General features: G+C 35.2%; 1 protein-coding gene across 2 annotated transcripts in view; it reads right to left on the reverse strand.

Moving 5' to 3' along the window:
• Magi2 (membrane associated guanylate kinase, WW and PDZ domain containing 2) overlaps nucleotides 1–20,245 on the reverse strand; it is a 1,283,222-nt gene that overhangs the window by 521,666 nt on the left and 741,311 nt on the right. For both annotated transcript variants that reach the window (XM_076862515.2, XM_076862511.2), the window contains exon 3: nucleotides 19,001–19,120. In XM_076862515.2, coding sequence (XP_076718630.2) covers nucleotides 19,001–19,120 — 120 coding nt within the window. The remainder of the gene's footprint in view (nucleotides 1–19,000; nucleotides 19,121–20,245) is intronic.

Consider the following 20,245-nt stretch of genomic DNA (forward strand, 5'->3'; position numbering starts at 1 on the left):
AATTATAAATTATGTCAATACCCTGAAGAAACAGGAATCCAGGATTCCATGGCAACAGTTTAAGATCAAAGGAGCCAGAGAAGGTTCCTTGAAGAAATGGACCACGAGCTGGGGTGTAAAGGATGAAGTTTTAACTAGGAAAAGAACTGTTAGGGAGAGAAAAGTATGAGCAGAAACAGTTTTTTAAGTAAAAGGAACTGTAGGCATAATGGCCCTGAAGGGAGATGAAATGTGGTGCATTTGAACAATTGGGAATTGGTGGCTAAAATATATTGATGGACAGGGAGGGTATTTGAAGAAATGATGGCTTAGAGCTAGATTAAAATTAGCATCGGAATGGTTTTGAAGGTCATGTGAAGGACTCTGGTCTGCCCTTTATTGCTGATTTGACTGGTTCATTGATAGACTATCTGTTATCTGTACACTGAATCCATTATTTGCCACACCGCTCACAAACATTCTAATGTACTAAAAGGAAATTTATTCATTAAACAAATATTTACTGAGCATGTATGTTGTATGTGCTACTCTAGGAACTGGCAAAATAGCTATGAATAAGATAGATACAAATTCCTTATGTAAGTTACATTTGTGATGTTAAAAATAAAACAACCAGATAAATAATTGCATAAAACAAAGTACAAGTTGGTTAGATATTAAGTACTAAGGAAAATAATGAAACTGGGAATGAGTACTAGAAAATCTAAGAAATCTTTTTGTTTTGTCAATTGTTGTATTGCATACATACATTTAATTTCATGTAATGAAACTGTGCTAAAATCTAGTTTAATTTTAATTTTATTTTTCTGTTTAGAACTATGTTCGTAAGGTCAATTCATGTTATCGGCAGTACATGTAATCTGTGCTTCTGACTGTTGCATAATATTCCATGTGTCTCCATCATATTTTGTAGCTTTTGACTCCCAATGATGGAAAACCAAGTAAATTCCATTTCCTTACTCTTAAGAGCCAATCCAAGACATGGCTCCTTGTATTTTGTGTGAATATGTGTGTTGGGAAGGAGAGGGTGACAGTGGAAAAGATGTGAGGCTGGCCTTAAAACGTGAAAGGAACTCTGGATGCAATATGAAAATTGAAGTAGAGAGAGTCCAGCATATGCATAAGCTATTCAGAAGACTTACTGCAGCAACCCAGGAAGAAAAATGCACCTTAGATTAGGTTGGTAGTGATAATTTAACTGAGAATTAGAAGAATCTAAAGTTGTTTGGCCTTGCCAATGAAATGGATATGAACATGAGAGAGGGATGTGTCAAGATTGCTCCTTGGCATTCTAACTTTAGCAACTGGCTGGATAAGGAGTTATTCACTGAGACAGTGAACGTCCAAACATGATCTTTTGAAGACAAATATCTATGTGAACCGAACGTTGCATAACATGCAAAATTAAATTGTGAAATATTCTTTAATTCATCCATACTCTATGACTCCAAGATTCACTACTTATCTACTAAATGCCATTAACGAAATAAGGAATTTTAAAATTCAGTAGAAACAAAAAATGTTAACATATATATTATAATTACACAGTTACTGTGATGAAGGCTAGTGGCAAGAAAGAAAAGCACAAAGAAGTCTGTTTGGAGATGAATAGAATTCAATTAAACAGAATCAGAAAGAAAGGTGGAGGCAAATCCAGTCCCGAAGATGCAGAGGTGTGAATAAAAGAAACGTATCAGTGGAATCTATAATTCCTGGGGGAGGAGTTAGTAAAGTGGCTCCTAGGGTGGAGAAGGACCACATTGTGCTCTGGTATACTAAAGATTTTATGGAGATGTGGATGGGAGCTATTTGAGCAGAGAAGCAGAGATCTGAGAACTTGAAAGGTTATTTTAACATCAAGACAGAAAGGTCAGAAGAGACCCCTGGTGTCCTCTGACATGAAGAGAACATGAACTATGCCGGAGGACATCACGGGTAGACAAGATGGACACATTAAAGAGATGCTGTTCAGGAGTTAGAACTTTAAAGGACCTGATGATGACATTGGGACATTGTGTAAATGGCTACATATTTACTGAGACTGGGAACACAGGAAGGACAGAAATTTTGTGGAAATCATGTGCTCTATTCAGGAGAATTTTAGTTTGTATGTTTTTGAAGGCCAATTCTGATGTAGGGTGCATACTCATTCATACCCAGGAACGAGGTCTGAGTTGGGAATGCAGAGTTTAGGACAGGAGAATTGACTGGTGAATGTTTAGACTAAAAAGAAAAAGAATTTAGACCCTAACTAACTTTGAAGTAAGGGAAAGCAAAGGTGAATGAGACTGAATGGTAATAGATAATATGAGAATAGAAGAGATGGGAAGAAAGCAGAGAGACAGGAGTGAATATTAGTCTCCCGAAGTCTGCAACTATGCAACTATTTTCCCTTAGAATGGTGGGTTATAGTTGAAGAGTCTGAAATGTTTTTTTTTTTTTTTTTTTTGTGTGTGTGTGTGTGTGTGTGTGTTACTTTAAAAAATATTTTCTAAAATGTTATTTGTGTAGACATTCTATAAAATGTTACACTGGTTTACCTCTAATTTCTCTTGTACATCTAAATTCAATCTACTTTTGCATGTAATAGCCTACTTTTGACAAAGAATCCAGGTTTATAGTGTCTGAATTTTATGGCATCAATAAAGTCTTAAAATACATCTAAAGTGACTGCTCTATAAAATTTCTCCTTGTCTTGCAGTTTACATGCCCTTGTATTCTGTGTATCATACCCCTCTCATATTTCCTTTACACTTTCTGTTTTTGTATGTTTTTTCATATATGTGGGCTTTTTTCTCCTATTAAAAAAGTTTCACCATTTTTCATTTTAAACCAATTCTTTTTGTTCTTTATCCTTTATACACATTTGTATAAAAACCTTATAAACCCCTGAATAGTAAAGGAATTATATGAACAATAATAATGCAAACACCATTGCTTTTTGAATATATCTTCTACAAGGATCTTTGTCCTTTACCTATTACATAATGAGGGGTGGGTGGTGGGCTAGATATTATTTTGTATCCAGCATCTTAACTCTTTCCCTCTGTTTGAAAAATCCAGCACTGTGTGAATTTTGTAAGAAAAGAAATCCCACCTCCCATTGCATATGCATGTGCAAAAAAATATCACCCAGAACTGTGGCATCTACAATGTAGTCACGTGACCTAATCTTAGCCAATCAGATACTTTGATTGAGGATTTTGCATCTGGAGTGATTAAAGAAGCAGGAGGGCTGAAAATGTTAGTTAGTGTCCCAGGGTTATAGTCCAGGGATAGGAAGTTTTCAGGGCTGGCAGTGTGAGAAGCTCCCAGAAGTTGGAGACATTTAACAAAGTACTTTCTTTGTTTGAAAATTGCTCCAAATATTCTGTCTCATTAAAAGAAGTAAATGAGAGCTTTTCTGAAAAAAAAAAAAAAAGTACAGTGATCCATTGAGAGGGATTTGTTTTAAAAATTAAATAAAGGGAAAAAAATCCTTTTCCCTGTGTCCTTAGTGGTGACTTAGCTGTTTAACTTTCCTAGAATGGTCTTTTCAGAGGCTGGTGCTCTGGATTTCCTTTTGATTTTGTGATGTCCAAAACACTGGTCCAGTAACTTTCCTTTTATGCTTAGATAATGAAAGTGCAGCAGATCTGCATTTGGTGCCCTGTGTTACATCCTCCTTGGTCTGCATCGATTTCAGTTGCTGGCCTGGTACACAGTTGCACGAGAGCTCTGAATTCCTTGTGCTGGCAGTATCCCATGTCTGGTGCTATGTCAGTTGGCCCATTCCCCTGGCTTCGCTTCACTCTTTCCTCAGTCCCCCATGATTGCCACTTTCAGCTTTTAAAATAGAACCCTTGGAGGATGTCTGACAGTCCCAGGGGCCAGGGGACACCTTCAGCTTTGTGCTGACAAACTGAGGGAGCAAATTAATTCTCCTTGTTCAGCTGTCCCAGGCTACTCAGGCCATCTCCAAAGACTTTGATTTCTCCACATGGACACCTGTCAACTGGGCCACATACTAAGGGAAAAAATGCCACGTCTCTATCTTGACCTGAGGTAAAGTGGGAATTGCTCTTCATTCCTTTGCTTTAGTGAGGGTGAAGTCAGATCATAACTTTCACCAAATCAGTCCTGTTCATAAAACTTTTCTCCTTACTTCACACGCTCCTGCCTTCCATGCCAGCTCTCTGTCACATAAATGGTTTGAGATCTGGTCATTTCATCTTTCTGGGTCGCAATTTATACATAATCTGTATGTCTAAAAATAGAATCTGGCTCATAATACGTTCTATAGAAGGGTTTCTTATTACTATTTTCATTGTTATTATCATTATGGTACTGTACCTTAGTGTCTTGCTTGAAATTTCCATTCTAATAGTCTTTAATCCCAGGTATGTCTACATTGAATTATACAATAAAAGGCCATTTTGATGATGGTCGGGTTAAAGGAATGTTAAGTGCTTTAATATATACAGAGAAATCTCAGGAAAATTTGTTCTGAAATTACTGTGGCTCTCTGGTACTGGGCTGGACCATACGAAACATTTTAGGTCCTGTTACCACACTGATATCTCATTCCTAGTAGACTGATCTTGGGGAAAGACAAGTTAACCTGGGGAGGTTTCTAGGGACCAAGTCCTAGTGATTAGTTAAGGCAAAGCTGGCTGTGTAGACAGAAAGCCATTACTGTACATTACAGTGCTGGTAGAAGGGCATCCAGCTCAACAATTTCACTTCCCAAGAAAGGCCATTCGACTCTGAGAGCAAAATTATATCATTGCTCTCTAAAGTGTATTCCAGAACACAGGTTCTGGGGAGACGTTAATAGAGCTTCATAGCAATTGGTTCCAGGGTCTGATAAGTTTGAAAAATGCTGGTGACATAAAGTTAAAACAGTTTTTTCTATGGAAGAACTTCTCAAAACTTTAAAACACAAGTTTGTTATATAAATTCTCTAAGGAAGAGTAGGAACTATTTTATACTTTCCAAAATTGCTTGACCACAGAAGGTTTTCTCCCCCTTTGAGAGACTATAATTTCATGTGTCTTGTGTTCTGCTAAGCAAATACATTTTAGAAAACATTGGTTTAGAATGATGGGGTATCATGGTTGGAAGGGAAATAAAGGTCACAGAAGGACAACTAGAAGAGACTTAGAAGCAGTCATCTAGTTGTGGAAAGGAAAAATAAAGGCGAAACGTGGCTTCTGATTGATTGGATACCTCCCCAATGGGAAACATCTCTTCCAATCACAGACTGTGTCAAAGAAAATTGGAGGCAATTTTGACTTCGCCACACATCTGAGAGACATCCTACAAGTCATTAAACATCTTTGAGCTTCAGGTTTCTTCTTTGTAAAAGTGGTTAATATAACACTTTCACTGGAAAGTATTAAGAAAATCAGAGAGGGTATCTGCAAAGCATTAAGTCTGGAATTATTTTCATGATTTGACTGTGGCTGTTACTGGTTTTCCTTTTAGAGCAACTGTACCAAGAGAACATCTTAGTCTGTGTTTGCAACCCCAGCAACAATTGACCAAAGTATTCAGTTTACTGTTTCATCATCCATGGCTATTAGAATCGTATCTTCATATTGAGTCACAATCTTTTCTGTGTCTCTTGTTTGTTCTTGTTCCATTCTTTGTGGTCACTCAAAACAAATCTCATTCTGTTGTCATGTACAATTCAACAGTCATTTAAATGCAAGGTTCAAGTTGTCTTATAGTCCCTTTCATTTTAAAGGTCCAATACTAAGTTCATAGCAAATCTAAGACTAGCATTTGGACTGGTGATTCCCAGGCCTCTTCTGCATATTTGGACAAGCATTTGTGACTTCCTCTAGGCCACATAGGCTCCCTACTAACGCCTTGGTTAACTGAAACACTACAACCCTTTACTGGCTGACTTCTACATTTTCACACATCTGTCGAACATTTTGTTGCTGTTGTTGTAGCAAATTAAAAAAGACTGTTTCATTGTTTTTCAGAAAATGTGATGGATACTATGGAATGGCTTAGTTGACATCAAAGGGAACAAAACTTTTTAGAACTCATAGGTACAGACTGATGCAAACTCCATTAGACCATCCCATTTCTGGACAGTGTAGTATTATGGTTATATTTAATTCCTTTATGTGCACTGCCAACGACTCTTAAACTGGGTAGGGAGCTTCCAACACAATAAAGGTTGTAAATAACCATTGCACAACCTGGATCCAGCCTACTTTAAGCAAAGTCTGTCAAAATCCATTCCCTCTCTAGGAACCCAACCATCTTACCACCCCCAATATCTTCTGTCCAGAATTCAAACTCCAGCTTCTCATCCTGCCATCTTGACATTTTCAGGTTCATATTTAATATACTTGTTACATTTAACAAACTCTTAATCAATTTTACATTGAGGCAGTTGTGATCTACCTTCATTTACTGTTTGGAATTCACTATTGGGATGCTTTCCTGTATGATTTATATCTCTTATGATTGTTTCTGAAAAAACAGACGCCATTAACCTTAATTTTTTCATCATTACCAGAGTTATAAGAAACTTAAACATAAAAGTAAAGACAAAGGCTGAGGTTGTGGCTCAGTGGCAGAGCACTTGCCTAGTATGTGTGAGGCACTGGGTTCGATCCTCAGTATCATGTATCAATAAATAAAATAAAGGTCCATTGACAACTAAATTTTTTTTTTAAAAAAGTAAAGACAAATTTTTAGTAATCCGAACCTCATATTGATAGAGTCCAAACAATTTTATTAAATAACTAATATTACTTGAATTCAATTCTATAATAAGAAGGTATAGGAGGCTACCAAGAAACAGGTGTGGTCCCAAATTGTATATGATAGAGTTAGATCAGTAATAACTGTTAGGGTTCCCATGGAGAAGAAAACAAGAAGCAACAAGAACACGTGGAATGTGGCCAAATGACATGAGAATCAGTACAACAGGGGATGTTTAGAAATACAGCCACATTTTAAATTAAAGAATAAAGTAGGAAAAGAATAAGTGGAAACAAAGTATACAGTTCTTCCTCTGTTAGTGCAATACTCATATACTCAGACACAAACACTTTTATTCTTCTTAACAGTCTCCAAATGACTGCTAAAAAGGCCTACCTAGAGAAAGGGATGGGAATGTTAGTATTAAGGAATAAAAGAGGAAAATGGTACATTTTCTGAACTATAAGGAATACAATATAATTAAATGATTGAAGAGAAATGAGATAAGAATATCAACTGAAGTGATTTGTTCCATTTGTACAAAATTCAGGCAAAGTTAAGAATGGAGGAGCAGTATTCCAATAGAGATTGTAGTATACCATTGGGGTTACTGAATAACACAGAAAATGTGGAGAATCAGGTAAATCATCTCTGAGTATATAGCATGCCCAACTATACTCTATTTATTAAACAAAATACCCATGAGCCTGCCTCATTTCTAAGACACCAACATCACTTATACAGAACAGAGAAATCATTTTAGTCAAAAGTACCTCTGTATGCAACAACAACTATTGCCTTGTGGGTACATTTGTAAATATGTTTTCTGGTTTTTTTTATTGTTGTTCTCTGTAACTTTATGAGAAAAAAAGTATTAAAACGTAAGATCCAGAATAAGAAATAAGAACAACTGAAGTATAAAATGCAACATACCATCCTAGGCAAATCTTTCTGGGATATAAAAGTAAATATATAGCAGAGAATCCACAGAGGCCTCTCAATTCTCAGAAGAAAGTAAAGGATAAACAAGCAAGAATCAAAAAAGCAAATAATGCCAGTAAGATTTTGGTAGAAATAAAACGCTTGAAAGATCAATAAAAAGAAAATCTTCTAAATTGTGAGTGAATGGAAACATAACAGGAGCTAAATATTAAAAAGAAAAAAATCCCCCCAAAACCAGATTACTAAATGAAAGTTATTTCAAAGGCAGGATCATGAACATAGTGACAAATGTTCATAATGGTGTAATATAACTTATGGTTAATATGTTTTGCTTTTAAGATGAGCATTCATCACACACTTTAAGAATTATTTGTCAGAATAAGCCAAGATGGCAAAGTATTATTATTTCCTTTCCATCTGTGAATACAGGCTATGATGAAAGTGGCCAGCAGCTATCAGTCTCAATAACCTCAGTGGACAGATGAGTGTCCCAAAAAGTGGAGGTAAATACTATTTAAAAATCTCAATTTTTTAAAGTAATAAATTTTTATTTTTATATTATTATTATTGGCAACAGGGATCGACTCCAGACATGCTTAACTACTGAGCCACACCTGTGGCCCTTTTTATTTTTTTGTTTTGAAACAGGGTCTTGCTAAGTTGCTTTTGTGTCTCACTAACTTGGTAAAGCTGGCTTTGAACTTGCTGTCCTCCTGCCTCATCCTCCTGAGCTACTGGGATTATAGGCATGCAACAGCATACCTGGCTGATTGAATTTTTAAATGTGCATTTTATTGATAGGTTAATTTTAGCAATTTTTAATGTACCCATATTTTGATGGATCTATTTAAAATCTAGCACACTCATTAGTTGCTTTGCAAATATACCACAGTCGGGAATTCTGACTTTAAAAAATGACAAACATTACTAGGAGCAGAGAATATATAGTTTCCAACTTCACTATAATTGGAAACCATCTAATTTGTTTTTCTCAAGTATATTTGTATATGTTTAGAACGTCCTTATGGACATTAAGTCTATTTGCATTTGTAGATTATATTCATAAATTAATTGTTTAGACAGTATAATCAAATGTTAATTTGTTTTTTTTACATTTACAAAATACTTTATTGAACAGCATAATACACATTCTTCTCAAATGTACATGGAACAGTCACCAAGATAGATTGTCTTTCTGAGCCATAAAATATATTTAACAAATTTAAAAACATTTTTGTTCTTTTTAGTTATACATGACAGTAAAGTATAATTTGACTTATTTATACAAACATGGAGGACAACTTATTCTAATTAGGATCCCAGTCTTGTGGTTGCATATGATGTGGAGATTTACGGTGGTGTATTCATAGATGCACATTGGAAAGTTATGGCAGTCATTCCATTGTCTTTCCTATACCTTTGCCCCTCCATTCCTCTCATTCCCATTTGTCTAATCTTCTGAACTTCTCTTCTTCCCCATCCCTCTTTGTTATGTGTTAGCATTCACATATCAGAGAGAACATTCAACCTTTGGTTTTGGGGTATTGGCTTATCAAATGTTAAATTGAATGTAAGTATGAGTATACATTATAAATTACTTCTAGATAGATGATAGTTAAAATATTTTATATTAAGTGATGCATTCCATTTGCCTGCCATTTTTCAGGGAATTTGGTGTTCTATTTAGTCAATTATTTTGATCTTTCCCCTTCCCAAAGTCCAAATGTTTAAATTTCAATCACCTTTGAAAGAAATATTTCCTAAATATTAACTTTCTGTATATGACTTGACATTTTCTCCATAGCTCAGGGTTATTACTTGGTAAATCAAGAGCTGAGCTGTGTTATAATACTCTGTTGTCACCTGGAAGACTGATGAGTGCACTTGATTGTGACAAAATGACCCTGAATGACTCCATTTTTGTGTTTCTTCTTGCATTTCTGCACTGCCCCCTGCCCTCTCCCTGTTGGGCTGTCAGTGTCCTGCCCACAGAAGTCACTCGCCTCACACCTCTTTCCCCATGATACACCACTAAACACACTCTTTTCATATTTGCTGCTACATTTGACCATGAGACCTTTCTGTATTGAAGGAGAATATGGAAGCAGGAGAATAGATGAGGTTCTCTATGTGGACATGCTTGAAAGCAGATGTGATGGTAACTGCCCTGTTGCAGTGGGGTATACTTCACCACACATATAACAATACTTGCTTCATCCCCAAGAAAACTTGACAGCTGCATTGGAAAATTTTTCTTTGGATGTTTTACAAAGACAATTTTACTCTCATCCTTGGAGAGTAAAAACAGATATAGGGAATATCTAATCCTCCTGGTGGTGACCATGAGGGACCTGTCTTGAAGTAAACTTTCTTTTCCTGAAGCTCAGTCCAGAGGGAATAGACCCAGCATCAGATCACAGTACCATTGGGCAGGTTTCTGTAACCAAATGCATGGCCCTTGCTGTCCGAGACAGGACAGCAAGGATATGAAGGTGGATATGAAGGTGGGAGAGAAGAAGAAAGGAAGCTCATTGAAAACTGTACTCAGGATCATCATGTTCCTATCAACTTAAAGCTCTTATATATTGTTTAAAACCTTTTTGATTAATAACTCCATGTGATAAGTTTTTGGGTAACTATCAGCAAATTTAAAATATGCATTTTAAGATTTATCATTTTACTCAATAACTGCTTAAAGGGATCAAACTTTCATATATTAGTAGAAAATTTAAGGTCACTATAATATAAAAAGAAAAAGGAGAAGAGTATAGTAGATGTAGAAATCTCATTAGTAGTGAACAAGTAAGAACTGGAAAAAATTATTTCCATTCTTTTAGTCATTTCTTCTAAAAGTGAAAGAGTAACAAACTCATGTTCCCCTATAGTTTATCAAAAGCCAGCCAGAAAATGTTAATGGGGTACTTATTAAGTTTTAAACACATGTCCACAATAAGTATAAAGTCATTTTGTTTCTTGGACAGAACACAGTCTAGTTTTATTTGTTTTGAAATAACTTTTTGAACTTGCCTATTTTCCTACTTATCCAGGACCCTTCTACCTTGCTCACAGGTTTGGCCTCATTACTTCTATTTTCTATCTCTTCATTGACTTCATTGACTTTTTATATTGAAGACAGAGAAATCAAAGAAGACTTTGTAATACTTTTCAGAAAAGAACAGAGCACAGGCAAAGACAGAAGGTATCAGGAAAGGTAATCACCATTAATCCATAGGTAGCATAGTCCATGGAAATTTGATGAGATGGGGGGTTGATTGGGTTTTGTTCACCAAATTTTTGAGTTTGAATACTATAGGAGAAACCAGACTATGAAGAAATGACATAGCAATTTGTGAACTATATTCTGAATAAAGTGTCATATTCTGTAAAGTATCAAAAGAGAAACAAGAATGAGAGCTTAGAACAGGGACCCACAATGTTGATCATGAAAATTAAGACAAAAACAAAATAATAATAGTTTTAACATTAACTCAGAACTAGATTTTAAGGCCAAATTGATACTATAGTGTCAACTTGCTGGCCTAGAGCATTTTGATTAGGATGTATCCCAGAATCTCAAGCAGACTGAAACTCTAAGTGGGGGTAAAGGGATTTCCATTGTTGGGTTAGAGGAAAGAACCCATGTGGTGTCCCCCCAAAGCTCATGGGTAAGACAATGTAAGAATGTTACAAAATGATTAGGTTACATGAGTGAGGTGTAACTAATCAATGGCTTAATCCAGTTATATAGATTAACTTGGTGATAACTATAGGTGGGTAGAGTATGGCTACAGGAAATAGATCACTGGGACATGCCCTTGGGGTATATAATTTGTCCTTGATGAGCTGAGCTCTCTTTGCTCTCTATGGCCTTGTCTTGAGCTGCTTTTGTCCTCCACACCCTTCTGCCATGATGTTCTGCCTTACCTTAGGTCTAGGACAAATGGAGTTGACCATCTGTGTACTGAGACCTCTGAAACTGTGAGCCCAAATTAAACCTTTTTTCCTCTATGTTGTTCTTGTCAGGACTTTTGGTCACAATAATGAAAGAGCTGAGCAAAACAACAGGCATTGAGTAATTCATCCAACCTTCAATTACCAAGCACTTCCTAGGTGCCAGAGATCATTCTATACATGAGAATTAGCAGTGATCTAAACCAACTCTCTAATCTCTTGGAGTTTACATCTAGAGAGGGATATTGACAATTAGTAAACCTATGTATATAGCATACACCCTCAGTTGTAATAAATGCAATAAAGAAAGAAAGAAAAGTGAGAAGGGGGTAGAGAATGACAGGAGGTTCATTTCTGGATGAGGTGGTTAGGTAAGAGTCTCCTAAAGATTGGATTCTTGGATGAATATATAAAAGTGAGAAAAAGATCTATGAGGGTATTTGGGAGAACAGTGGTCTGGGAAAATGAAATGACAAATTTAAAATCCTAGGTGGGCAAAAATGTGCTTGAGGTATTTAAAGAACAAGAAGAAGGTCAATGCAGCTAATGAAAATAGGATGAAGGTAGCATAAATCAAATTTTCCACTTTGTTATAATTAGTGACTAATATTAATTTGTGCTTTTCACTAGTACCTAAAAATTCATACTTATAGATTTATTTAAGGATTCTTTCATGGAAATAGTTTCATACACATACAGTCTATTGACTAATCGATCCCGATTTTATCTAGTTACTACACAAAACTAAAGTCTCTAACAGATCCAAGAGGTCTAATTATTATTTGGGGATGTACTGACAACTTAAGCGTATTACATTTTAATCTAGTTTATGAACAATTTGCCATAATAGTCAGAATTTCCAGGCTTTTAACAAGAAGCTCTCACATGAGGAATCTTCTGTGATGTGAATACTTTTAAACACAGACACTAGGGCATTTTTAAGAACTCTTTAATTTTACATTTAACATTTACATTTTAATTTTTAATCAAACAACTCAGTGCATCTGTCTCCCCAGGAGCATGATAAGTGGAGGCTCCGAAGTTTTAGATTTTGTCTTTTTGGACACTCTGTATAAAAGTTGCAGTTTACAAAACAGTTCATGAAACTATCAACATCTATTGTCACTTTGTTGGAGATTGAGATCAATAGGGTCTATAAATAAAGAACTTGCTTAGCAATAAAAATTAGGGCACTGCTTTTTCCATTTTCGAGGACTTTTATTCCACCTGACAGAAACAGATCTGAGGTCAGTGAAATTCTCGTCTTCTCTGCACCTCAGATTGGCAGTGTAGAAAATATAAGGAAAGAATGTCTCAGGAGATTTTCTTTTTCATATTTAAAATTTAGATACAAAAATCACTTTTGTGGAATAGGATGTTAGCTTATAGCTTTCAAATCACTGTTGTGTGGAACAAGTTTGTGAAAAAGCTTTGACACCAAGAGGCTATCAGGGCACCACTGAGAATGACTGGGGTGAATAAAAACCTCTGCTTAGGAATATCTATGCATCACATCCAAGGCTCAACATACAAGAGCCACTGACCATCACTATGATGGGGGTATTTCAGATGAACATGGCTCTCCTGCAAAAGACTGCTGCAGTCAATGTGATCAGGACTCTTGTGTGCCTCTTGTAAAATGAATGAACTTATGTCTTTGAGAGTTATGGAATTATCATATGCAGCAAATAGATGAAAATACATATTAATAGCTGCAGAATATACACTTCAAATTATGAAATATTATCAGTATTCTTATGCATTTTTTACCCACTCAGAAAACAATGTAAGAATGCTTGAAAGTGTTCACCCAACAGCAAAGGCAAAAAGGTTCTGCTTGTCAAAGCAGTAGAGAAAACATACATAAAATTTTGGAAGTCTTGCATTTTTTTCTTCACACTCAATGAGGGGTGTGAAACAAATCTCCATTAGTTTCAGCTAAAAATTGCTAAAGGTGTATACAGGAATTAGAAAATAATCATAATTAAAAACATGAGCTTGAGGGAAATAAATGAAACCATGATCACCAAAGTTTCTGAACCCTATATTTTATATAATATTATGGATTGTATTACAAAGTGAGTACTACTACCATGAATACCATAATATGTCACAGTATGCCTCAAGAAGGCTGCTCCAGTTCATTTCGGCTGTAAACAACTAATAGAATTAATAGTAAACTGGTTAATGTTGCATTTTAGGAGACAAAAAATTATTATATTTTCATTGACTTTAGCCTTTAAGTTAACAATCATATACAATTTATATGATAATATTAAGTTAATTATTCCTTAGGTCATTCCTTCTACTCTCTTTTGGGAGAACAAGTACTTAAAAAAAGACATTTACTTGATTATATATTTTAAGAAGGCTGGGCTTACAGAAATCCCAAACCCAATGAGAATTTTGTCACATTTTAATACATGATGACACTTTCAGTGTTACACAAGAGCAAAAGCAGCAGGCAAAAATCACACAATGTCTGTCAATAGCTCAGAAGACAAATTGAATCACTTACCAAAAAACCCGAAACAACTAGCATTATAAAGTCCCAAAGTGGGGGGGGGGGATGGGCTCACTAATTGTGTTTTCCTCTCATCATCAAATAGTGAGCTTTATAGTGACCTCTTCAGTGTTCCTATAATGTTAACACAAATACATGGCCTAGAATCTTCTCAACAGGAATTATGCACACGCGCATGCACACACACACACACACACACACACACACACACACATACACACACATACACACATACACAGGAAAAAGGAAAAGAAGTATCAAAAGGTAAGAGAGAAATAATGTTGCAACCTGGACAGTTAAGAACAGCTGGACTATTTTAACCTTAAGCTCTAAGAATCTACTGCTGTTGTTAAGGTTATTATAAATATGGTAAATTTCTCCCTGAAATAGGTTACAATAAAAGGGGAAAACAAAATTTGATGTCATTCTTGTCTCCTGGAATGACAAAAGTCTTAGCATGAATTTAAGCATTAATATATTCCTTAGGAAATATTATTTATATTTGATTGAGTAGAAATTTGGACTGATAGAAGAATGTTTTTTTATCAAAATCATTGATAGTGTCAATAATGATTTTCATTGACTTGGACATCTTTGCATCACCAAATGATATTTTGATTGAGATTAGAGATTCAGAATTTCAACAATGCATGCATTAATGTCATGCTAAAAAAACTGATGTTGATTTTAGTTAGTAAAATAAAATATATCTGTGTAAAAGTTTTCATATCTTTTTTCCCATTATAGGAATGCTTTATTTTCCTAGAAATTTTTTTTCTACTTAATACTTAAATTTGAATGTGGTTCAGACATTACAGCACTCCATATTATATATACATGGGAAAAGTTGAATTTTACAGTTCTCTTAATGAATTGTTAAAGAAGCTCATTTCTGTGCTAGATTCAAGGCTCTGTACATTTTAGGGTGTGACTGGGAAAACTATAACATTAAGGTGAGAGTGGAAGCCAGATCTTCACTGTAATATGTCAGATGCCCCCAAAACCTGCTGGACTGAATTTTAGTCCTTTAAAAAATGGAGAGTGTTTTACGATAGGCTTATGACCATTTAAAGGAAGCATTTAATTTTAGGATCACTGCTCTTTTCTATAAACAAAAGAATAGCTTTGTTTTATTTGAAAGGCATAAAAGAAAACTAATGTAGTAGATATTACAGTGGAAAGACTGCTGTGAAACATGACTAGATAATCTCAGTATGTGAATTAAGTGAAATCAGTCAAGACACAGCTCAGGGAACATAGATGTTGTTAATGATGGCATTCAGAAACAGGGAAGGCAACTGGTCTGACTGATAAGTGCAATGATGAATGTCACATTCCAGATGACTGGAAGAAGTAGCTCAGGCAGGATTCACTGGTTTGGAGCTCTGGACAATTCAGCACTTTGGACAGTTCTTAAAGGGTCATTTTCTTTAGACTGTCAGACCTACTCATTTATTTTTACATCTTGGTGTCTGACCTATATCTATTTGTCACCTTAATTCCAAAGGAATAATCTGCATTCATCCAAAGAACTCTGTGGTTTGTGTTTCATACAAAGCCTGTGGCTTAAATTCTAATATAAAGGTGCATAAGTAACGTACTTAAAGTTATAGCAAACTCTCTACTGGCCTTTGTTCTATTAATTAATACTAGATGATTAATAGATTTATAAATAATATTATTAATTAAATTAATGTTAAATATGATTCAATATGCAAAGTTGTGGATGATATCATCCAGGTTATGGAATAGTGTTCCTTTTCCAACACCTAATGGTCATCCTCCCAGCCAAACTCTCCTTGGAATTTGTATGCAAGGCCATTCAACCTCTATCCTATAAAAGTAGACATGAGGCATTCAGGCTTGGGGGTGGTGGTACAAGAAGAAAGCCTTTTAAGAATCAACTAAAATTCTGCCTTGGGCCATGTGGCATAACTGTAGATGGTAACTCAAGCACATTAAGGCTGCCTTGCAGGCTCCAGACAGTAACAGAAGTGCTCTTTTGGAGAAAGATGTTTGACCCAGTTTTCAAGAGGCAATTTCCCAACAGTACATTTGATTTCTAATCAATAAGTAATGGACAAGTTCCATTTTAGTTTTATCTATCCACCAAGATTAAAACTAGAACAAGTGACAATGAAACAAATAATGTATGCATGTGAGAAATGATTAAAAGAACACATTTTTTCCCCTCACAACTACGTTATAGGTGGGCGTTTCTTGTTCTAAAACCAGGAGGTGGGAGTGAAGGAAAGACGCAAGAGAAACTTGATTTCTTAATGATGCACAGCTAAATTTACCAGATGTTTTCTAGAGGATTTCTTTGATCTTTGTTATTAAAAAGAAAAAAATAAAGAAGTAGCTCTCAATGTCTCTGGCAAGAAATACACCAAATTGGGAAAGCACTTGTTTATGGGTAAGAAGAAACAGGAGTTCTCTCTCTCTCTTCAGCTGCATTGGAGGCCTTACTATGCTGGCTTGCAGATTGGATTTTGGAGGCTCCTTTCAGGCTTAAGGGCCCTACATGAATAACAGAAGGTCTGTAACCTTGATGCTGAGAATAACTCAATTCCCTCTTATTTTCTTGACTGCATTCACAGAATTCTACAGATGGGTTTTTCTAGTCTGGCTGAGAAACACTAAAGAATACAGAAGCAAAGAGGGGAAGGGAGCAATGACTCAAAAAGTGAAAAAGGGTGAACATATAATATAGAGAAGCAGACTTTATAAGAAAACTATAGTGAAAACTTGACAAATATAAAAGCTCTCAGGTCTTTGCACGTGATTACTCAATACAGTCTGAAAGTATCAACAGAAGAAAGGGCATCTTCTACGTTTCCCCAAGTGGTAGCTCACATTAAGTGGTAGCCCTAAGTCTAGAGCTTGTGACTAATGCTGTGAAAATGCAGTGTATTAGCAGATGCATCTCATTCATTCCTTATCTGTAGTTACAAGAAAATCTGCAGATCTTGAGATTTGAGAGTGTTCTCTAGGTATCCACCCAGTTGGTTATGTGATTTGAGGAAACAGATTTGTATTTATCCTTGTACACACTGTGTATTTGTAAACGATGGTACTGAAACTCCTGACAACGTTGCATATTAAATCAGTCTACGGTTCAACTGTTCTGGGTCCTCTGGGGTGATGAACAAGTTCACAGAAAACTATACTCTCAGTGCTGAAAAGGTATCTGAAGAAAAATCTGACTGACAAAACTTGGTTATGTTTGAATAGTTTCTGGATATTCCCCTCAAAAATTAATTGTATCCTAAAATGTAGCATGAGCTACATTTGGAAATATTGGTATTAAATTTCATGATATTGAGTTTATTATAAGAACAATGAAAACTTAACATGAACATCTGGTTTAATTTTTTTCATCTTTGATACAATTAGTCTAAATAGTCTTTATTTTTACAAACAAAAGAAAAAGGCATATTGTTAATCAGCTACTCTTGAAATGATCTTGTATGTTAAATTATTGGCTCTTCACTACATAAAAATGGTATTTAAATAAGGTAATTAAATACATTGCCATTAGTATAAATGCAAACTAATGTCTGTCACTGAATGTCACAAAACTCACAGGAAAATATTCTATAAAACTTTAGGTTTATTTACTCTTGCTTATTTGACGTAATTATTCTCTATGATTTATACTGATAGCATTTTTCATATATACTTTAAGGAAGCTGTCTATTATCAACAAAGTTTCTTTATTTAAAATGTTTTCAACCAATCTCTACTATATTTTATTCTTGACAACATGAGGAAGATACTGATCTAATGCATTAAATAATTCCCCAGATATTCATGCTTATTTCCTGGAAATGTAGCAATAAGTAACTAAATGTCTCAGTAATTTAGGCAAATGTCTCAGCCTATGTTGCCTAGGGAATGCTAAGTAATGGAAGAAATTTGAATACTTCTAACAACTTCAAAATACAGAGTTCTTGAATAACTATAATCCATTGAACCATGTAACTAAGAAAGTAAAGGAAGAAGTGGGCTAAGTTGTTAACATGGCAAACTCAGTTTATCTGATGATGGTTGGTAGAATTCAAGTGCAGCATGGGCTAAGCAGTCATGCATATGAGTTTTGTTTCTCCTATCACTCACTACTAATTGCAGTTCATTAAAACTAGGTTTGTCTTTGGACTTAGTATATGCACACATATTCCACATGTATAATAACCACAAAATAGGAATAAAAGGCATTATTTTTCTTTTTAGTTACTTAAAAATCTTGTCTTACACAAGCACAGATACATAGTTTCATTAGACATGAACTAGATGCCTTTTAAAATAACAAGCATGATCCTGTGAAGCTAGGTTTCCAGCTGAAGCAGATTCTGGCTCATGTTACGGTGGTGCTCTTTCCACTGGAAAGTCCTTCTCAAATTCACAGTTCTGATTTCAATTCTTCTTCATATTTGACTCAGGTACCAAAGGAGACCTGCTATTGCATAAGTTTAAAATTCATCTATGGATCATATTTTCCTACCCTGTCATTGTGCTTCAGAGGGAGTAAAGGCCTGTGTTGTGGAATAACTTGAGAGAGCCACATAGACACAGAGCCCTGTCCTCCTTTAGATGCCACCTAGAGTTAAAGACTTTTTTTTTTTTTCCTGGAACATCACAGCTTAGCCCCAGGAGACAAACACAAGGATCTTCAGTGGTTGTATATACATACATACTTCCCTCTGCATCTTAAAGTCAAATTAAGATATATTTTAACTTTTTCTAAAATTATCTTGTTAAAGTGCCCAAACCAAAAGGAGCAGCACATTGGTAACCTAGTGCCCTGACGCGCTTTAATCAAATGAACAAAAACTTTGATGCAACAATGAATAGGTTTTGCAGGGCAGTTGTGCTTACCTTCATAAGTCCCGCTTTCTAGGAGAGCACCACTTTTCTCCAATTCCATAAAATCTTCAACGGTGATGAAAATGTAGTCCACCCCAGGGACCTCACCCTCCTTATGTGGCCTTGTGGTGCCTGAATAAGGAAAAATCAAAAACAAAAGAAAGACTAAGTGATCTGCTGCTGAACTTTAGAAATACCACCAGACTTCTGAATATTCAATAACACTTGTTTGTACATCTTGTTAGTTGGCAGTTTGTGTTTGTCCTTCTGTTTGTTTGGCAACAGAAAATAGCAGGGGGTAAAGATTAAAGTAAGCATACAAAGCATTTTTCTTCATCAAGCTTTTATAAAGAGTTCATTGCCATGGAATGTAGCTGCATAGATTTTTTTTTTTCAGAGAAAACTGCAGACCATTGTGTCCTTTTTGAAGAGGTGGTTTGAATAGTGGCCCAGGAGTTTGCAAGCTCAGGAATTTACATATATTGTTCCCATGAATGGACCGCTGTTGTGCTACAGATTGCTGTGCTACGACATAAAATACAATGGAAAATACATCTTGGTAAAATGTCAACTTCTCTTTTTATTTTCATGATCTGCTTTCTTTTGGGGGGACACTCTTTGTTAGTTTTATTTGTTAATTTTACACCCAAAATAACTCATATTGGATTTAAGTGTCAAAAATCTTTACTATTACTTAAAATTTAATGATTGAAACTGAGCAATAATAAAAATTGCATTAGTAATTATAACGGTGATACTATAATATCTAATTTAACAGGAAAACTTTGACTCCATTACACAGCTTTCTTTTATTGTTACATCATAGTTCTACATAATAGTGGGATTTATTGTGGCATATTCATACATGCACATAATCTGGTCAATTTCATTATCTAGTAGCCACCTTCTTCTCTCTTTTCTTCCCTCCTCCCATTCCCATTTTGTACTCTACTAGTTTCTCTTCTATTTTCATGAGATCCTTTTTTTCTTTTTTTCTCTCTTAACTTTCATATCTGAGAAAATACACGACCCTTGACTTTCTGAATCTGGCTTATTTCACTTAAAATATGTTCTCCTGATCCATCTTTTTTTTTTTTTTTTGCAAATGATATAATTTTATTCTTTGTAGCTGAATAAAATTCCATTTTTATATGTGTATGTATTTATATGTGTGTGTGTGTGTGTGTGTGTGTGTGTGTGTGTGTGTGTGTGTGTGTATGTGTGTATATATATATCTCAGATTTCCTCCATTTATTC

Source organism: Callospermophilus lateralis, chromosome 1 (assembly GCF_048772815.1).
Source record: "Callospermophilus lateralis isolate mCalLat2 chromosome 1, mCalLat2.hap1, whole genome shotgun sequence".
NCBI lineage: Eukaryota > Metazoa > Chordata > Mammalia > Rodentia > Sciuridae > Callospermophilus > Callospermophilus lateralis.